Source organism: Engystomops pustulosus, chromosome 9 (genome assembly GCF_040894005.1).
Source record: "Engystomops pustulosus chromosome 9, aEngPut4.maternal, whole genome shotgun sequence".
NCBI lineage: Eukaryota > Metazoa > Chordata > Amphibia > Anura > Leptodactylidae > Engystomops > Engystomops pustulosus.
In genome coordinates, this window is record NC_092419.1 from 95,334,561 (window position 1) to 95,356,576 (window position 22,016).

General features: G+C 41.3%; 1 protein-coding gene across 1 annotated transcript in view; it reads right to left on the reverse strand.

The window, feature by feature from the left end:
* BGN (biglycan) overlaps positions 1-22,016 on the reverse strand; it is a 35,899-nt gene that overhangs the window by 13,049 nt on the left and 834 nt on the right. Inside the window, exon 2 of the mRNA XM_072124034.1 lies at positions 7,422-7,682. Coding sequence (XP_071980135.1) covers positions 7,422-7,668 — 247 coding nt within the window. The 5' untranslated portion in view covers positions 7,669-7,682. The remainder of the gene's footprint in view (positions 1-7,421; positions 7,683-22,016) is intronic.

A 22,016-nucleotide genomic window follows, 5' to 3' on the forward strand; every position in this document is an offset into this window, starting at 1 on the left:
GTTTGTATGGGTTTCCTCCGGTTTCCTCCCACACTCCAAAAACATACTGGTAGGTTGATTAGATTGTGAGCCCCATTGGGGACATGGACTGATTTGGCAAACTTTGTGCAGCGCTGTGTTATCTGTGTGCGCAATATAAATAAAGAAATTATTATTATAAGTACATTTTAGATTTAGTTTCGGGTAATATTTCTCTACTGTCTGACTTTAAAGGTATTCCAGGTTTTACCTCAGTAAACCAGCAGCCTCCTCCGGTAGGGTATGAAATGTCCCATCTAGAAATTCCTCTAGAAAGTCTCCCTATCTTTGGTTCTATAGCACCTAGAAACATGGTGTCATATTAAAGATAAAAATCTCATCTTTCAATGCATATCAGGACCTGGATCTTTATCTGCAGGTCCAATTTCCAAATATGGCCCAGATTTATTTGTAGTTTGCCTCACGAATGTGCAGGGTGTGCCAGATTGAATCTGGCTTCAATTATCTGGTGCATCACACACTGTTTAGAAAGTGTGCACCATCTTTTTTTAGGCGCACCTTCAACATACAGGGGGTCATTTACTAAGGGCCCGATTCACGTTTTCCCGACGTGTTACCCGAATATTTCCGATTTGCGCCGATTTCCCCTGAATTACCCCGGGATTTTGGCGCACACGTTCGGATTGTGGCGCATCGGCACTGGCATGCACGCAACAGAAATCGGGGGGCGTGGCAGAACGAAAACCCGAAGGATTCAGAAAAACCGCCGCATTTAAAAAACAAAAAGTGTCGCGGAGCTTGCACTTACCTTCACCAGGAATAGGCCGGTGTACTGGAGTGCATTTCAGCGGACTTCAGCGCAGCAGCGCCACCTGGTGGACGTCGGAGGAACTGCCTTAGTGAATCCCGGCCGGACCCGAATCCACCGCAGAGAACACGCCGCTGGATCGCGAATGGACCGGGTAAGTAAATATGCCCCACAGTGTGTGACACAATTCTGTCGAGTCACTATATTAAATGTGTCACAAAATCCAACTAAACACTACTACACCCCTTTAGGTGCACTTTTTTTTGGCGCAGACACTTTGTGAATACACATGGAAGACATCCAAAGACTCTTTCTTTACAAGGACTTTCTAGCACAAATTCAGACAGAAAACTGGCACAGCCACTTTAATAGATCTGTGTCTGGGCCTGTGTCTTTGACTGCCTGTATCAAGTTCTGCAGCTCACAGAACCACATGTTCTGAAAGATGATAGCCTTATCTTTAATATGACACCAGCATGTTTTTAGATGCTACAGAACTGAAGACAGGGGCATCTGAAGTGATGCTTCCCATGCAGGCTTTAAACTTCTCAGCAGACTCGTCTCTGCTCCTTTTCAAATTACATTGGAGAGATTTCACATAAAAGAGGGAATTCTAGAAAGGATATTTCATTGCCTACCTGAGGGGGCTACCAGTGGCGTAACTAGAAGCTGATGGGCCCCAGTGCAAAGTCTGTGCCAGGCCCTGACTATAATGTATGGTTTATAGTAATTGTCTTCTCATATGGGAAAGTGACACCATAAGGGCCCCCTAAACCTCTTGGGCCCGGGTGCGACCGCAACCTCTGCAACCCCTCAAGTTAGACCCCTAGGGCTACCTTTTACACTTTTATAGTGTTATTTTTTTTTTACAAGTTGGATATGAACAAATAACTTATACCCAGCAACCGGGAGGATTAGTACATCATCCACAATCCTATAAGTCCAGCATGGCCTTTCCTATACGCAGTACATACTTGCACTGTTATGTAATGAATATCTTACAGTACTCAGCCATAAATTCCCAGGACTCTGATCTGATAGGGAAAGTCTGGGAAATGTCTTATTTATGAGTGCGCACCTCTGATGTAAGCCTCCTGCTCTCCATCACTCACCACCCCCACCACATGGTGGTTGCCCTTGTGGGCTCTGTAACATAAGTGGGGGGTCTCTCTACCCCCAGCGGTGGGCATGCAGTACATAACCACTAGTGATGGCTACATTTGGAAGAGGTTATGTAGAGCACTGGGAATTGAGGTAATGGCCAACATGAAGAAACGCTAGACGTTGGCTGAATGTCCGGCATGGAGTCCATCTGCTGGTTGTATCGGACAACCTCGCACCTCACTAAGAGGCACCGCAATCTCACAGAGCTTTTTATAAAAGTTAGATTGTGAAAGGAGTAAAAACATGCACGGTACACAGGAACGGCGAGATCCAGATCTGTGGAATATTTTTGTTGAAAAATGTGGAGTAGACATTTCCGTCTTTTCCTGAGGGGAACGGTTCACGTCTGTAAAGCAGTTGCAGATCTTCACATTTATTAATGTCTGTCTCACTGCTCGGAAAAATCTGTCTGTCTGCTCCATGTAAGTGACTGTATAAAAACAGTTTAACCTTTTACATGTTTACTCTCCTGACACTAAAATCTGCTTCTTTGGCCTTCAGATTTATTTCTGGAAGCTTCTTTGATGGACTCTTCAACATTGATCTTCATCTTCAAGTCTTGAAGCTTTTCGAACTATGACTACATTCCTATGTAGACAATCTTCCTCATTAAGGCACACTGCTCAGTCCTGTTGTATAGTGTTCCCCATGCTGCTGTGTGCAGCATAGGAGACATAATATAGCAGCTGGTCTCAGCTGTGAAATTGCCCTGAGAGGAACAGTCCAGTGAGTAAAAATTGCAATAAACTACCAGGAATTAGCTAGGGTGTGTCTATGGAGGCGGACTACATGCTTAGATCTAATCTCCCTGTGTTTGTTTCTACAGCTCTGAGCAGTGAAGATGAACCCTTTCTGCTCTCCACTTGACTGTAGAATTCTGTGATCACTAATTTCTAACAGAATATCAATCCCTGCTCAGTCTGTCTTTCTTTATATAGCTAAAGGTGAAAGTAAGAGACAATTCTATAAAATATACTGCTTATAGCATACTACAGCCAGGGAGGGAGAAATATGGGGTAAAACTAACTGCTCAGAGCTGTTAAAACAAATACAAGGAAGGCAGAAATAAAATAGCTCTTCATTATCAACAGAGAGATAAAAGCCGTTACAAGGAGAAACTTTGCAGCCTGTTTCTTTAACAGAATTTCCTGAAGTATATTAAAAAAATATTGACAGCACTTCCCCCTGACAGAATATTAAAAATATTATCAAAACACAGTTTAATGTGGTAATCTGCTTATATTTGTTATCCATGGCCTCCTTCCTTCTAAATTCAACTTTTAAAATCATGCTACTCAGCCAGAACTGCTATGGGTGGTGATACCAATGCCACTCCCAATTGTATCTTCACAGGCTGTTACACTGTTACAGGAGCTTGCCTTCCTCTACCGTCTGCTCTCTCAACACTCCCCCCCCCCCTCCGCTCCCTGCAGTAATCTCACACAATGAGAGGGGGAATTGCTCCTGCACAGTGTTACAGCCTATGAATCTGCTGCATGGAGGGGCACTGGTAACCCCTTCCCACACAACTATTCTAGATCATTAGCATAATTTTTAAAAGTTGATTTTAGAAGGAAGGAGGCAGTGGATAACATATATAACTATAAGAAGATTACCGAGCTCATAGAGCCTTGATCTATGAGTAAGTGGATTTAGATTTTCTTTAATGGTAAAGATCAGAAGAGTCAAATTAGAGGTGTCATTAGTCCATCACATAGAAAGTTCCTCCCCTGGTCACGCCGCCTCTCATTGGAGGACAGAGATTCTGGTAACTTTTACTATATACAGAAGATACAGAGATGGACTTTGTCCCATTTTCCTTGGTCTGTTTTATAATAAAAGATAAATTCCCTCCATCCGCTGCTTATCTTCTCTTTCGGACAGGATGAACATTCCACGACCAACACATTTTTCTTTTATCTAACGCACATTATTTCCACTCTCTGCTTTCGCTTATTTCCGTGTGGGAGAAACGTCCGATAAATCAGATGTGTTTGCTGTATTAATAAAGATTCATTTTCAATCACTGTCATCTTTTCAGGTTACCTGGCAACATCCATGGAGCCGGCATAGGTTATGGAAAATGACTATGGAGTAGTAGGGGCAGCTTTTACACGGTTCATAAAGTCATTTCCAAAGTCAAAAGGGGCGTGTGCTTGACAACAAGCTATTACCTTGGTTAAAGGGGTTGTCCACTTTACCTCATGTTTTTGTAATGTGTGTGTGTGGGGTGGGGGTGGGGTAGGATATAAGTTATTTAACCAATATATACATCTATTAATAGTTCTGCTCCGCTTTCTTGATATGTGAAGCGAGGCCTCCTGTATTTTACCTCATCAGCCAGACATTCCTCCATGAACACTCACCGTGCCAGGACCTTGATAGTTTATTCATGAATACTATCATAAGGTCCAATTGCTTATGGACAGATAGACATCCGATGGCCCTACATCTGCGTCCATTTTATGGTCAGGAATGTCTGGTGGATGAGGTAAAAGACAGGAGGCTTCACTTTACAGAATTTTTAATAAATGTATATTTGTGAATGTACTAATATCCTGCTTACAAACATTACAAAAAAACATGAGGTAAAATGGCTAACCGCTTCAGGTTATGTAGAGGCCAAACATCGAGGCAAATCCTATAGGTCCTAATGGGCCCATATAGAGGCGCCATCTCTAGTACAGTTGACCCTATTACCTTCCCAATGGGCACTGTAAACCTTAGAAGGGTTTTATCACATAAGCAAAAAGTTATAAACCTACCCATGTTGATAGGAATCTAGTAAGGGGGGAAGGGGGGGGGGCTCCTATATGTTTGCCTTTTATCTTCTTCAAATTGTAACTCATGGCGCCCCTGTGATACATCATGTCATGAGGAAGCCCCCTGAAAGATTTTACACACATGCCAGGGTGAGTGCCAGCATGGCATTCCCAGGGGATCCCTCCATTTCCGAAGACTTTCTTGTATCAATGTAATGAAATAAACATTGGCTCTCCCCTTCATCATCAGGTTTTGGAAAGACACTGTCCACCTTCAAGTATTTTTGTCAGCACTTTTTATAGGATATGTTGACAAATGCATCTCAATACAATGGGGCTCATTTACTAAGGGTCCACGGAGTGCATTTTTGTCTGGTCTCCCGACGATTTCCAATTAGCGCCGCATTTAACAGGGGTTTTTGTCGCACACGATCGGATTATGGCGCATTGTTGGCGGCTTTCACGGGACACAAATCGGGGGGCGGGCCGACGGATACGACAACATGGAGGCTTTAACATCTTAAATTGTGTCGCATGATCACACACTTACAAGCACCGGGAAGAAGAAGGTGAACTCCGGTGGACCTCAGCAGGGAAGCAACACATGCAGGATCTCGGGCGGACGATGTTGGTGAATCGCGCCGGACTTCATCTTCGTCAGACCGTCCGGGTCGGGGATCGTTACAGGACCGGGTAAGTAAATGTGCCCCATAGAGTATGACAAAGTCTAATCCTGTACTCATGCTTTACTTTATCTGTCCTCTATTTCTTGATCATATACTTACAGTTTGTTACAGGAAGTATTGTTACAGGAAGTAAGGAGCAAGTAGAAGGAAATACGTCTGTGGGATCAGACTACACAGGGTTTGTTTGTAGTCTGTTACCATAGTTACACAGATACTTGTGGCCCAGGAAGAAGGGGGAAATAATCCATATAAGCTCACAGGTTACATATTTTTATGAGAACAGCTTTGAAACATCTGCTCCAAAATGCAGAGCCATGTTCTATACAATGACGCTCCCAAACAGCTGATCAAGACCAGGTACCATCCCCCCACTGCGACTAATCACAGATCTCAAGAGACACCATTGAAAAATAGCACATAAAACATTTTTAATATGTGCTTTAGAAATTGATCAATAACTTTCTGATCCAATGTTAACATAATAATTCTGGTTTTAAAGAGCTCTACAACAGTCTTGGCCTTAGTATAGGTGGTTTGGGTGGTAGCCCGGGCCCAAGCCTTCTCCCATAGCTAGCCAAACCACCCACCAAATTTTATACTGAGAAGGACCTTCACCCATGAAATCCACGGACATATGTTCCTACTTACAATACACATGTATACAAGAGCATTTCAGGACCTTTGAAGGTCCTTCAAAGATCCTGAAACCACAGATTGATAGTTGACAGAAGAGAGCATCCTACATTCTCAAAAGAAGCTGATGATAGTACCATATGTAAGATGTGATTCCAGACTTCTAGGGGCCATAATATTCATACAGCACAGGGCACCTGGCAGTCTTAATACGCCCCTGGTTTTAGTGATTCCTTAATAATCCTGAGCTGCAGCCTGCTCCAGCCAATGATTGACAGCTTTCTCCCTGTGCACAGTAGTAGGGAGAAAGCTGTCAATTAGGGTCTGAAAGTCCACAACTCCTGGATATTCTCATCTGAGAGAATTCACTTATACCTAAACAGGTATATACGTATATCCTGAGAAATGCAGGATTCAGCACATCAGTCACTACCTTCTGCTTCCCTGAAAGAGTGCAATGTTACAGTGGTGACAGATTGCTTTCTAGTCCTAATACCGCACTAGGGGGCATTGCCGTAGGGGGAGATACAATAGGAAATGCAGATTTTTTTTCCTTGCAGAGCATTTTAAAATTCCAGTCGCTCACCGGACACTTGTACTGTAAATCACTGACTACTTCTTCCGGACCCCCAGCACTTATAAGTGATCCCAGGAATCTGCATAGAGATTTTTTATCAGTCCCTTAAGGCTTCATAGGAATGTTTAGAATAGCCGTGAAATATAAGGGAAATGTTATCTGTAAAAGAGCGACTTCTCCATTTTTTGGGTTTGTGCTTATCCATTTGCTTAGATTTTGTGGCCAAAATTCTCCTGCAAGCAAGGCTTCCAGAGCAAGGGGTAGACCTTCAAGGGGAAGACCAATTCTTAACCTTTAGTATCTTCACATTTATCAAAAGCAGTGCAAACTTGCAAAAATGTGTAGGGTGCAGGGGGCGCTTCCTGCGCTGCTCCGACAGAGTGCACCAACTTTTTTTGGTGCACCTAGGGGGCCTGCAACACAATTATGGCATGATAAATGTGGCGCACGGTCCGACTGAGCACAGGAACGCCCCTTTTAGTGCAGAATTTTGTGTCACGCTGCGTATATTGCAGCAGCAACACAAATGAGTCATGGACACTTTATAAATACATGTAAAAGCAGAAACATCTTGGCCAATATGTGTAAAATATTCCTTTGAATATAATATTTAGCTTTTTTTCATGTTGTTATTTTCTCTATTTACAGAGATTGAGGCTATAAAAAGTTTCCTGGTTGCCCTTGGAAACAGACTACAGTGAAACTCAATCTCGCAGTCAGACATATGAGCGGAAAAGTCGGTTCTAATTCACAAAGTATATTTTGGCATAATTTCACAATGTACGTTTTGAGGATTTGTCATCTAGACTCACCAAGGTCGGAGCACTGTACCACACGCAGGTGGCATTGGCATCCAAACGGACATAGGTCAAAGGTAGGCAATATGGTAGGACCTTCAACTGGAGGAGATACGGTAAAAGTTCCTGACCCATCTTCATTTGCCTCGTCTCTCATCATTGTCAGTCCATCGTCCATTGAAAAGTCCCAGAATCCTCTTTGTTCAAATGGCAGTGCATTGCAGAGGATCATCCAGGAGCACAACAGAAGTATGGTCTTCATTATTCCAGTGATAACTTTAAAGACAAAAGACAATTGTCAGTTTATAAATTATGTTAATGTCTGTGGCTGTTTTTAGATTTCCATATCTCTGCTCATTTACATATAATAAAGTATGATTAAAAATGTAGTAGGTCAGACCCAGCCCTGGTTGGCCCCATCCATTTGCTATTGTACAGGACTCTTCTCTATAGAAATTAAGCAAAGCATGGGAGGGGCCACTGAAATGTCAGATTTTGGGGCCCATTAATGATGAACCCTAAATGTGTCCCCTTTAGAAGCACAGCCCTTATTCTCATCCAAAAAGATTTTCAATTACATAACTTTCAGTGAACATTTAGTTTTCCAATAACTAGACATCAACTTTACTATTATGACCAGAGCATTGAGTGCAAGACAAAAGCAAAGGGGATTGGATTCACCAAAGGCCTTATGGCAGAGTGCCCACCATGGTATGTATCCCCTTGTGGTAACCAGAGACCTCAATGATGACTACAGTATATCTTATTCTAGTAAGGGAATAGCATGTCTATAGTCTGTGGTGTGACCCTTGCTTTAAATGACCATTCTGCAATGGAGTGCCCAGCAAAAATAGCTGCAAAATTACAGCTTCAGACCATTCTCTGAATTACAGACACGAAATATCCAGGGAATGGCATCAAATTGAGCATGTTCTACCCTGTTCGAAAGCTGTAATTTAGGAACATTTGTGCAGTTTCAGAATAATTAGTCACAAGTGACCATAGACACACAGGTAAACACAGTAATCCGAGTTTTGCCGAATTCTAAAATTGGGTCCACACTGATACTCTAGAGACTTAACTACTAGAGTAATCACAGTTGGTAGAAATTTTGATATAATATATTTTTTTTGGAATATAATGTTCTTTTCCTGGTTCTTGAGTCTGTAAATCCCTGGGCATGGTCCCATCAGTATAGAAAATACAGGAATAAAAAGTTTCTGCCAAAAGCTGAATGTAGCAAAGGCCACCACCTTCAGCAGGACCTTGGGGTTATTGAATACAATATGACCCTTTATAAGGCTACATTCACAGGAACGTATGGGGGATGGATATACGGCTGACGTATATACCGTGTATATACGTCCCCAAAACACTTCAGTTGCCTCGCGGTGCCGTACCGTTCCGTAGCCCGTAGAAAAATAGTACATGCCCTATCTTTCTACGGAATATGGCGTTGTGTATTCCTATAGTGAGGGGCTGGGGTGAGCAGAGCTCTCACCCTCCTCCTCTCCCCGGCACCGATGTATGCCCGCCATACATGTGAATGTAGCCTAAGTGTAATACAAGTTGCCTACTCCTTGCTTTTTTACCTTCCCCTCATCACATCCATGAGAGTATGTAATATGGCAGAACCCAGCTGGCCATTGCCGGTTCCCAGATTAAATTATGGTTGGCTAAAATATACAAATGTGGTCATCTCTGCTGACTATTATCTTTTCTGTAGGCGAAGCTTAGGAGTATTATGTGGGTCTGTTTATTTTCAATTTTGTTCTTTCCATTGAAAGTTTTAGAGGGACTGAATTCAAACCTTACAAGATATATCTGTAGACCCGAGGAAGACTAGTCCAATGGTACCCAACGCCAACATGCAGCAACTAAATAACTCAATGGTGCAGTGTAAATCTTATAAAGCAGTAGACAACAGACCAAAGCAATCCATGTGTGAAACTGCAAGACTATTAGAGATATTCATACTGAAGAGCTTAACCGAGAGTTGGCCACTGATGAATGGTCAATCTAAATGTAGGTATGTAAGAGATATAAAAAGCAGCTACACACAGTAATTTTTATATCCCACATAGACTTTAATGAAATTAACTGCAGATGTGTGGCCAACCCTCCTCCGGGCTAACCCCACTGTCAGACCATACATCATAATGATAGGAGCACACCTTGGATGTACAATGCTAATATAGTCATCATCATCATCATGTTTGTCTGGATCCAGATCTACTGGATGGTTATGGTTCTTGATTTTGTTGATTGGATCCACTTTGGGCTATTCAGGAAAATTATCCATAAGACCCCTAGCAAATAAGTTTCAGTTTTATCTCTGTATTCTTATTACAAACTTCCCACAACATGTTTTTTTCGCAATTGACGAGCCAAACCCCCAAAATACAGAAGACTGACTTTATTTAATCTATTACATTCTTGGCTTTGTGCAGAACATCAACTCTTTCCAATTAAGGAGGTCTTAATCTATGTAGACTCATAACAACTAATCCTGATTTCATGTTCCTCTACCTCGTTGTTTACATAGGGACAGCTCATACCGGCCCTAATGTACTGGTATTTGTGTGACTGTGCAGCTGCTGTTGTTTAATGGCTGGAAATTGCTGCCACCATGATGGGCGGCCTAAGGCCTTCTCCAGGGCAGATGCAACAGCTGAGCTTGGAGCCATCTAAAACTCCAGTACAAAATATTTAACAAAGCCACCCACCCACCTACCATATATCATTCATGATATCTTATCATCTTATGTTGTTGAAAGGTCTTTGGACACCTCTGCAGTCATGCCCAGATGAAGCTAGTACCTCCACACCTACATGTCAGTGAATTGAGTGTATTCAGTTGTTATATCAGTCCATCTCATTATGAGATGAGATACCTTTTCGCTAAGAACTGATATATTCCTTCAATCATGAAACTAATGACCCTCGACTGTCAGCCATGGTGACTCATCTTCCTTGGGGAGGACCCAGACAACTGAGTTTTAAAGAGTTCTATGTAATACTTCACTTCACCTCTGGTGGAGCTGTAGGGAAATAACATACCTCCTGCCAGATCTATGCTTCCAAAGTTTGTTCTACATTGATGAATTTGTTCTACATTCTACTTATATTTAGTAGCTACTGATAGATTTTGCAGCCATGTTGGTATATGAAGCTACATGAAGGCGGAACAAGAGCACAGTCCAATAGATATAACTGTGAGACACCATATTAGAACTCATATGAGAACAAAACAGACCAAAATAAAAATGTCACATCCAAGATGGATTCTTAAAAGTCAGAAGCCATGATGTTCCTTATTAAGGAGCTAGAGGGTCCCATTCTTCATACTAAACCTTTTAGAAACCATATTTGGGCACATTTATTAACCCCTTATCACCGACACTAGTTTTCAGCTCAATGACCAGACTCGATTTTTCAAATCTGACATGTCTCACGATAATTGGTTATAACTTCGGAACGCTTTAACATATCCTGGTGATTTTGAGAATGTTTTCTCGTGACACATTGTACTTCATGTTAGTTATAAAATTTAAGTGCTAAGTTTTGCGTTTCGTTCTGAAAAAAAGTGAAAATTTGGCAAAAGTTTGTAAAAATTCTTCATTTTCCAAGTTCTGGTTTCCAGACAAGATGTAAAACTACCCAAAAAGTTTGATAATTAACATTTACAGAATATCTGCTTTATGTTGGGATGATATTTTATGCTTCCGGTCATTTTTCTAGGATGTTATGAGGTGCAGAACTTTAGGTGCCATTTTTCTTATTTTCATGAAAATTGCCATAACTCACATTTTGAGGGACAACTCGGCTTCCAAGTGACTTTGAGAGGCCTAAATAATAGTAAAACCTCATAAATTACCCCACTATAGAAACTTCACCCCTCAACGTATGTAAAACAACTTCTATTAAGTCCATTAACCCTTTAAGTGTTTCACATGGGTTAAAAAATATGGACCTGCGATTTAGAAACTATGGAATTTTTTTGGAAATACATTCATTTAGGCCAAAACTGACATTTTCAGAATAAATTAAATGATGAAACGCACTGCAACGCTTGATGCCCAATTCCTCCCGGGTGTACTGATACCACATATGTGGTGGTAAACTGCTGTACGGGCGCACGGCCAGGGATAGAATGAATGGAGGCGCCATGTACAGCAGATTTGTATTGTCACATTGTACGACCTATAAATTTTTATTTTTTTTGGTAATGCGATCATATGAGGGCTTATTTTTTATGGGATGAGATACAATGTATAAATAATTTATTTTGGGAGTCTAAAGCTTATTCATGAGATTTTATTAACTATTTCAAGGGGGACACAAACAAAATCATCAATTTTTATTTTGGATTGTGAGCATTTCCCCCCCCCCCCGCGCTCACCGTAACGTAAAAATAATATTTTATCTTTGTTCACTACGATTGCGGTGATACCTCATTTATATAGTTTTTCTTATTTTGCTCAATTTTCCTGAGCAAAACCAATATTGGAGAAAATCGCATTGTTTTTACTATTGACAACTTTTCAGGGCCATAACTTCTGTATTTTTCTGTTGTCAGATCTGGTTGAGGGCTTATTTTTTGCGAAAACAGTTGTTCTTTTCAGTCGTATCATATTAGGTACCGTAACTTTTTTTGATCACTTTTTAGAACATTTTTTGTGATGGTGTTTGATGAAAAATTGTATATTATGGGAAGTTTTTCGAGTTTTTTTTTACCTAGTTCACCGAGCGGGTTCAATATTGATTTAGATTTATTGTACAGATTAATACGGACGCGGTGATACCAAATATGTACGTGTTTTGTGTTTTATATACTTTATTTGCATTTTATGTGTTACTGGGGAGATTATGGGACTTTTATTTTATTTATTTATTTAATTATATTATAAAAAGATTTAATTTTTTTTTTTCTACTTTTTTACATTTTCTACTTCTTGGCTTGAATAAGCGATCATCCAATCGCTTATTCAAGCCTTTACACTGCAATACACTTGTATTGCAGTGTATAGTGAAAGTAACTGAGCATGCTGCGCATGCTCAGTTACTTACAGCCGGGTCCTGCCAGGAAGGCAGGACCCGGTGAGAAGAGGAGCCGACAGCCCCGGGTCACTCGTCGGAACCCGGGGCAGCGGCAGGAGGGATCGGATCCCCCGGTAAGCACACCGGGGGGGTCCGATCCACGGGGGACACACTTGCACGCCGCGGTCATGCTTGACCGCGGCGTGCAAGGGGTTAAACACCCGGGATCGGAGTTTTTCCGATCCCGGGTGTTAGTGCCGGGTCTGGGCTGTGATATCACAGCCCGACACCGGCACGATAATAACCCGGTGTCCCGAAAACTTCTTCTGATGCGCCGCCGTAGAAAGGCGTCGCATCAGAAGAAGTACCCTTAATGACCGCCGTAAAAACCCGATAGGGCGGTCATTAAGGGGTTAAGGGTCCATCGGACACATTTCCGTCGGGTTTCCCGAATATTGACGATTTGCCCTGAATTGCAGGGGTTTTTGGCACACGTGATCAGATTTTGGCACATCGGCGCCGGCTTTCATGCGACATAAATCGGGGGGCGTGGCCGTCGGACAACCCGACTGATTCGGAAAAAACACGGAATTTACATTTCAAATTGTGTCACAAGATCAGTACTTATATACACCGGGAAGAAGAAGGTGAACTCCGGCGGACCTGAGCGGGGAAGCGACACATTTAAGAAATTGGGGGCACAATGTAAGTGAATCGCAGCAGCTCCGAATCCTTGTCGGACATACCGGAACAGCAGACGCAACGGGACGGGTAAGTAAATGTGCCCCATTGTCTTCTATTGGTGCCCATATATTTGGTCAACCAAAATTACTCTAAATGAGGTGTTCTAAAAAAAAATTTACTTTAAAGATGCCTCACTACATTCTAATGCCACTTTGTATTGTCACCATTTAAGATGATGACTGTGTTTCCAAAACATTAACAGCACCCAATCACCTACACGCAACCATATTGTTAGGGCACATTCACTAAGTGCAGCAGTGCCCCCTACATGAAGATTTTAATGAAAATTTAGTGGTTGGCACCCTTTTGGAAAACAAGGATTTGTGTGCTATATAGAAGGATGTTTTTCTCAATTCTGAGCCCAATTTTTTACGTTCCGTGCCCCTGTTAGTTATCACTTTGTAATGTCACGGCTCACAGTGTGGCAGGGTTAGGCCTAGTTGACATTTCTCAGCATTTCTCTGAGGCCTTGGAGGAGCGTTCTTTCATTCAGTCACAATTATGGTTCCTGGCTCTCCAGCTGTGAGCTTGATTCCTCTTTACAGCTCCGTTTTTTTTGGTTCCTTTTAGCATACTTTTACTTACAATCCAGCCGATGCCAAAGATAATAAATCTTGTTCATTGGATTTTATGCGTAATGTATGCAGGATGTTTGCCGGAAGAACATGAATGTTAGAATGTTAACCCCCTATCTGCTTTGTTGGACAACACAACAGACAGCCATGAATGGATTACAGAGAGAGCGCAAAGGGCAATTGCCCAAGGGTCTCCACCATGTATGGACTTCTACCTTCTGGATCCAACAAGTACTTTCCAGGTACTGCCAGCAGCAAGACAAGAGAGTCATCACATCCTTCCTTTGTGTTTGGAGCTCTGATGCCCTACACTTCTAATGAGAAGACATCTAGTAACAAACTTTGAAACGTGGCAAGAAATATCGAGGCTACAGGACACAGCGCATCAATCAAGTCATGACAGCTAAATTTTCAACAATTATCTTAAGTCAAATTCACTGTTATAAGCCATGCATCTTATAACACTGTTCATTTGAAGCAACCATATTTGGATATTTGATGGATCTAGATCCATCAAATACCCTGTTCTAGTTCCTTCATGGGTTAGAACGTTTAGACATTTATGTAGATGGTGATTTGATATAAAGAATCAACACTTATGCCCCAATATCAAGATGGACTCCTCTGGAGACCACTTAGTTGTGCAGATTTCAAGGCTTCATTAATTCACTGTTCAGATGTGAAAGAAGAAGTCTATCTAGGTTCTAACCTACATTTTCCATTCCAGGAGCTTCTGTTTCTCATAATAATGACACAGTGAATTATTTTCAGACAATTCTCCATGGGAAAATAATGTAAATCAGCTCATACCAGCCATTCCATTATATCAAATAATGTACTCTAAATTATGAAGATATCAAGATATGTTACAAATAGCTGATACTTGCCCATCACGCATACCTGTATTGAGAATGGAGGTCTCATTGGGCCCATCTCACTGCCATTGAGAATGAAGAGGTAGTCAGAACAGACGGTACCATCTACATTTAAGCCTATAATATAAATTGCTGGCCAAGCCAATAATGCTCTGGGGGTATGACATACATACTAAAATCTCCCTTGATATCTTTGATATCTCTCAGTCTGGGGTCTTGAGCTTTTCCATGAAATATCCCAGGGATCTACTACCTTATGTCACTCTTGGACTGATTCACAATTACAACCTGTATTATGGTCCTCATCTACCTTCAAAGTTCTCCTGGTCAAGGTCCACTTAAGCTGAATATACGTTTATGCTTCTTCACCGTTGGACAGCTTTTCTATTGTACCCCCAACAAACATGTTTTTCTCAATGGGGATTTATGGTTTGGCCAATGTAAAAAAGCCATCTTTCCCTGGATACAAATAAGAGTCTTATCCCACCAAAATTGTCAGGTTAAGTCAACACTTCTACAGGCATTATCACTGATAGAAACGACCAGTAAGCTTGTAATTACTTTCCCTTCACATAACCAGATGAAATATGAAAATATGAAGAGGAATTCATGTGAACTCTAAAATTGTGTTCATCACAAGATGCTACAAAGTTACATAACATACAGCCTGTTCCGGCAAGAGGTCGGAAGTCCTGCTAGTGTTAGGTTACAGGGACCGTGGAGCTAGACGGATTAGATTCATGTTATAATAAAGGTATTTGCAATTTGACACATCCGAACGTGTTGTAGGCACATTCTGCGGATTCACAAAGCACAAATATTTCACAGTTATTATTTCCTAAGGAGGTTCCCCCAGGTCCCTGGCTCCAGGTAACACTATTGTAGAACTGAGAAGAAATAATGACTAGAATAGCATTCAATGCAATGGGCAGTAAAGGGGTCCATGTCCCCCACCACTCCATATCACCTTATTATGTTAGTATTAGCCACTACTTTGCAACTTCTCAAACTCCTATGAACTTTCGAGGGGTCATATGATACTTATACTTGGTGCACTCAGGTATCTGCTGAGCTATGTACTACAAAAAGATTATCATCAGCGTATGGAAAAATATGTCTCCATCCAAATCAAACAAGTAGAAAAGATAGTTCTTCTACCCGTACTACCCTCATAGTGCCGGTGACCCATGAAGGGCTGAAAATATGACTGAGAGAGCTTCCATGGGCATGGCGTGAAAGTTGCAGAGAAGGTTAGCTGTAGTTTTTAGTTAATCCAATACTTAGAGTAGATTTTCTACATTCAGTTTAGTATCAATTTGATAAACCATCGCAACCCCCATCTACTGTACTATGTGTCCTTTATAGTAATAACAGGCAGTGGATTTCTGACCTAATGGGGCTCGTTTACTAAGGGTCCCGAAACCGATGTGCACCGCGATTAGAAGGGCTTTTTGTCGTACGCGATCGGATTTTGGGGCATCAGCGCCGGCTTTCACGCAACACAAATCGGGGCGCGGGCCATCGGACGATCCGACGGATTCGGACAACGCGTGGGATTTAACATTCAAAATTGTGTCGCAAGCCCTGCACTTACATGCACCGGGAAGAAGATGGTGAACTCCGGCGGATCTCAGCAGGGAAGCGACACATGCAGGAAATTGAACGCACGATCTTAGTAAATTGCGGCAGCTCCGAATCCTCTTTGGACAACGCACCTCGAGGATTGCGATGGGACAGGTAAGTAAATGTGCCCCGTTGTGTCAAATCGTTCAAACCAGATCGGTTTGGTTTCTGGCAAAGGTGACAACCACCTGATGTCAGCTGATGGCCAAAAGAGGAGATTTGACTGCCTTGGGTTGTTCACCATGAAATCTACTTAGAATATTATTTCATGCCAGGGTCATAAGTAACTAGGGGAACAGGTCATCATAGCAAATCTACCCTTAAAAAATATACACATAATGGTACAAACAAGTTTACGCATGTATTTATACACTCATATAAACACACACACTTATACACTCATATATACACACATCAAAATTCTTATATCCACACAAATAAAGTTCTACACTCTTACACTCACTTTTATATACTTGTACACACGCATACATGCATACAATTATATGCACACATTTATGTACTCATATATATATATATATTTATACACTAATACATATAGTATATAGTATATACAAACTCATAAAGTATTTACCCACATATAGTACATACAAACTAATACAGTATATACACAGATACAGCATGTACACTACTGTAGATTTATACACACATACATTATATACACATCTGTATGTTTATACACACATACATTATATATACATCTGTACGTTTATACACACATACAGTACATATACATCCATACATTTATACACATACATAGAGTATGTGCAGCATATACACACACAAACATCAAATATACACACATATACATACAGTATATACAACATATACATACACACCATATACACTCATATAGCATATACAAAAGCACACATACAGCAGATACACACATACAGCATATATATCCATCCATTCATCATGGGCCCCTGTGCAACGCAGGCCCCATAGCAGCCACTATGGCTGTTACGGCTGTTGTTGCGCCCCTGTTTCATGCATTGTGCATTATCACAAATGTCATCTTCCTGATGTAACAAGCTATAATCTCATCTAAGATGGAAACATAGAAAACTTTTAACTTTCCAAGTATAACCCTTTGATCGTGCTTCAGCATGTTCCGTAAAGTGTAGATTTACATCATGGTTAGATGACTATTATGGAAGAGATTCCAAACATATGAATAACATTACAGAGGGTTTCTCATGGCAGTGATAGTTCATACTGGTTAATAGTAATGTATAGTCTTCATGTATGGGGGACATAGAGTAATTGTGCCAGGGCATGGATGTATAAGTAGCAGGGATAGTCAAATGCTGATAAATGGAGCCGCTCTCATTGGTCCTTATCTGTGCCAATCAGCCCTTGTTCTGTCAGGTAGACAGTTACGACATCACAAAAATCCTTCTGTGAGCTCATAAGAAAGCACATACGAAGTGGCTTTCAATGAGGTATGCTGCTATGACATCACAACTATGTGCCCACTTCTAGTAATCATGGGTCATATTCGCAGTGTGACATCACAACAGCACAACAATTTTTTACCTCAGCAAATCCACTGTGACATCATAAACAACAGTTTCGTCAAAGAAGCAGCTGTGACATCACAAGTAGGCCTCACCCACTCTTTCTGTGAGGTAATAAGTTGCTATACAATCACAACTGGTGCTTGTGCCCTACATCCAGCACATGCACAATGCTAAGATATATAGGTTCAAGAACTTAAGCCCCAATAAAAGTTGTTATGCTATAAAAACTTGCAAGAGTTTACACCCCATGCCTCACAACCCTTGTGTGTCCTCCAATGATGGATTTTATCATGACTGAGGCGGTCTGTGGCCCTTTGTTGTCATTGTACAGGGCCCCCCTGTCATCGATATCTGCCCCTGCCAAAAGCTTCATATCAACCCTCGAAAGACATTATTGGTTGAAAATTTTTAGTCCAGACAGTCATGCTGAACCAATCACAGTCTCATAGATGAGAAACGAAATTCCACATGATTCTTTGTTTAGTCTGGAATGTTCCTCCACGTTTCACATATCTGCCAGGTTAATGTAGATATAAAACATTCTAGAAAGTTAATGGACCCACAACAAGAGTTGCTTCACACGCATTGCTCAGAAAAGCCATACATTTCATGTTAGACTAGGGTTCCTTGGACTCGTCAGCTAAAATTATTCAAAGGGCCCAACCTTAGTCATCACCTACTAGCCTGCAAAATTTGGATGTCTTCAATTGGGACACTGGAATTCAGTATTGGGTGGGAGTCTCGGCCTGCCCGAGGATCCTCAGGTTCTCTGGTGGGCCAGTCCAACACTACATAGAAGTGTCTATTTCATGTAGCTATAGTAGCAGTCTTCAACAATACCATGGCTGGCTCTAGGGGCAACCTGCACTGGAAGGTGGTCTCCAGCATTCTTCATGCAGTAGTTATTGGGAACTGTATATTTATTGAGACTTGTGTGCATAGTAAATAGGGGCCCTAGTACAGATTTTACCTAAATTACATGTACAGGTCCTGAAGCAACTGGTGTAAAATAAGCTGAACAGGTCCCTTTCCCATATAGGGAGATCAGTAGAAGAAAGATTAGTTCAAAGCTCTATTGCAATGATGGCGAACCTTTTAGTGGCCGAGTGCCCAAAAACAACCCAAAACTCCCCTTATTTATCGCAAGGTGCCAACCAAAAATTAAAGCAGTAACTTATTGCTCCCTGTTCTTCAACAACTTTCAATCATACTGGCCTCATGAGGACAGCAACACAGTAGAAAGATGGAAAATTTACATCATTTTAGCTTCTTTCCAGTGTCCCTCTGTACACAGAAACGTGGGGCCAGCAGGAGGTCCTCCAAAGGTAATTCGGCCCTGTCTACACATTCTCCCTCTTCCTACAGTCCCAAATAATGAAGTCAGTATCAAAATATGACGGAAAGCAGCATCTTTTAAGTTGTTTGGAACAGCAGGAAAATTCTTTGAGTCCTGTCTGGTGTGCTGGGGGATGGCCCAGAGCCCACAGAAAGGGCTCTGAGTGCCGCCTCTGGCACCCGTGCCATAGGTTTGCCACCACTGCTCAATTGCATATTTTTGGATTGGAGCTCATGTTCTTCACATCTTCTGCACCAAACTCAGATCCATGAAGAGGCATGGAGAACCAGCATTGTCACTAGTTACTGCAGAGGCTCGCGCTTTACAATATTCCACAACACCCAATACCACTGTGACTTCAGCTATGCAATGGTTCTTTATGAATAGATTGACCTATAGGTGATCATAGTCTACAGCATTTCTAGTGCAGGTCCCTTTGAGTAACCATGAACATCTGGTTGAGTTGGCAATCTAAGTGCTTATTTTAGTAGGTAAGGCGCCATATGTTTAGGCGTGTCCCTATAACATTTAAGACTTCTATGATATAATGCTATTGCTGGGAATTCCAGACCCTCCAGGGTGCATGACATTGGGCAAGTCACTCATATTTTGCTCTCTCCTAAGCCTAAGCCTGAGACAGCAGCTTTTGCCTCTCCTACACTGAGCATTTTCCATTCCTCACAGCCAAAAGAACCTTTCTTTCTGGAAGCACATTAGGGGTAGAAACTATGTATACCTTATTCCTATGACTTTAGAGAAGTTTCCATACCACTGTGAGTTCAACCATGATATCTCTTCTTATCAGTTATACTTGCCTGTCGTCAATCTCATCTTCCCAAGGAACTGGTGGAATGTTCCATCCATCATTCATTGTAGAATTTCTAAAAGGTTAGGATCATACTGCTATGAATAAACACGGTTGGTCTACCACACATGGAAAAACTCTTGTTATCACTGGTAGGGTTGACCCTCCCACCAGAGTACCAGAGGATCCTCCAGTGGGCATTTGGCTCAGACACAATGATGGATCTGAAAGGTCCAGCAGAAGAAGATCCTATTATCCTATATTTCTTATGGTTAGAATCAGAAATAATGTATTGCACCTTTAAAAATTGGATGTTTTGAAGAGATGGAGGGCAGACACTTAAATTTATATATATATAGTAGGCCTCAATTAGACACTAGGATGGCGAAGTCTAGAGATCAATGGTCATCCTGGCCTGTTTTATTCATATCATGGTCACTTCCACTATCAGGATCTACTTGGTCACTGAATCATTTGATATACACAAAAATAATGACCTGGAGGCAATCAGTTCAAGGCATCCATAAAGATCTTGACATTACTAGTCTTGAGGTCACAAAGATTTAAGACATTGAGAAGTCACACCTTGGTGAGGTCCTTCTAGCTTTTTGTTAGCTATATCATAAACAGATTTCATGATCTACTCAGTCATCTAGTCCTTTGATAAAAAGGAGAAATAATATTGTCCAGAAGATCACGCCCTGGACAGTTTGCTAGTCATGATGTGGAGGCATCAGAACAAGACAAACTTTAAGATCCTGATATTCCTAGACTTAATATTTCAGACGATTGGAGACTGTCCCTTACTTAGAAGAAATTGGCTTCCCGTTTTCTGTTGAGTCACCTTCTCTGTTTGATCATTCCCCAAAAACACATGACCCTACAAGCTGGCTGTGTCCATTATCCAAGCCTATATGATCCTTATTGGCTGGACTATGCGGTTCCTCTCGATAAATAATCTGATTTGCGCCTCCTTACCCAAATAGAAGATTGTATTGGCTGTCAAGTGAAGTCTCTCTTATGCTACTTATAGTCTCCATCAATATTTACAATGGCATGGAACTCCTTTAAACAGGAAATAGCTCTTAGACAGTGGTTTATGGGCTGTGGTTGTAGCATTGAGATGAACAATATGGCGCTTACTCACAAGGGGTGGAGATTCTAAACATTGGGACCTCCAAGATGCAAGCTCGATGACATAACATGTTCCTAAAACTTAAGTGGTGTTAATTTTGTTCCATAATCCTAGTATGAGAACCATAATATATGTCAAGAAGATGGATTTGTGAAGTCACTTATGGATAAGGATGTCATGGTTAAATTAAATACAACTTGTTTAGGTGATAGTTTTGGCTATCCACAGACCTGGTGGTCTACCAGCTCAGTCTAGTACAATAGTGGTGGGGGTGCTAGTATAAACTTACAGATCAGCTACATTGTCGTCAGACCAATTTTTAGATCTCCAGTTTCATCCACAATGGAAATAAGACCCTCCCCCCCCAACATGTCTCCATAGTCTACTACACATCAAGTACTGAAACAATAGGGCGACCCATAAACTTACTGTAGGGCATGATCGCAAGGGAGAGCTTAGAGGACCCTGGTTGTCAGACTTGTCAGATTTACAAAGACTTTTGAATCACATAAGAAAGATGAGGTCTACATTGTAAATGTGGACTCAATGTAATAGCAGAACCCCTACTACGGATTGGATAACATATATACAGGTTATATTAAATGTGTAGTTTAGTCATAATGGACTCATAAGTAACAACAGAGTGAACTATACATAGAGTTAATGAAAAAAACACACTCATATTTTGTCACTTCATCCCTCTTAGCATCTAATCTCCATGAGGACACATTTTCACGGAGCAGTTGTCCAAGATATCTATTCTCCGAGTCCAAATAAATGCAGAATCCTTATTACAAAACTTGAGAAGTTGTTTTTAGTATAAAAAAAAAGTGAATTGTAAAATTATGGAGAATTCCTTTAAATTAGATTAATTGCTTAGAGTATGAACCTAACACTAAGCATCTGGCTCGGCGTCCTGTGGGTATCTCTACATCA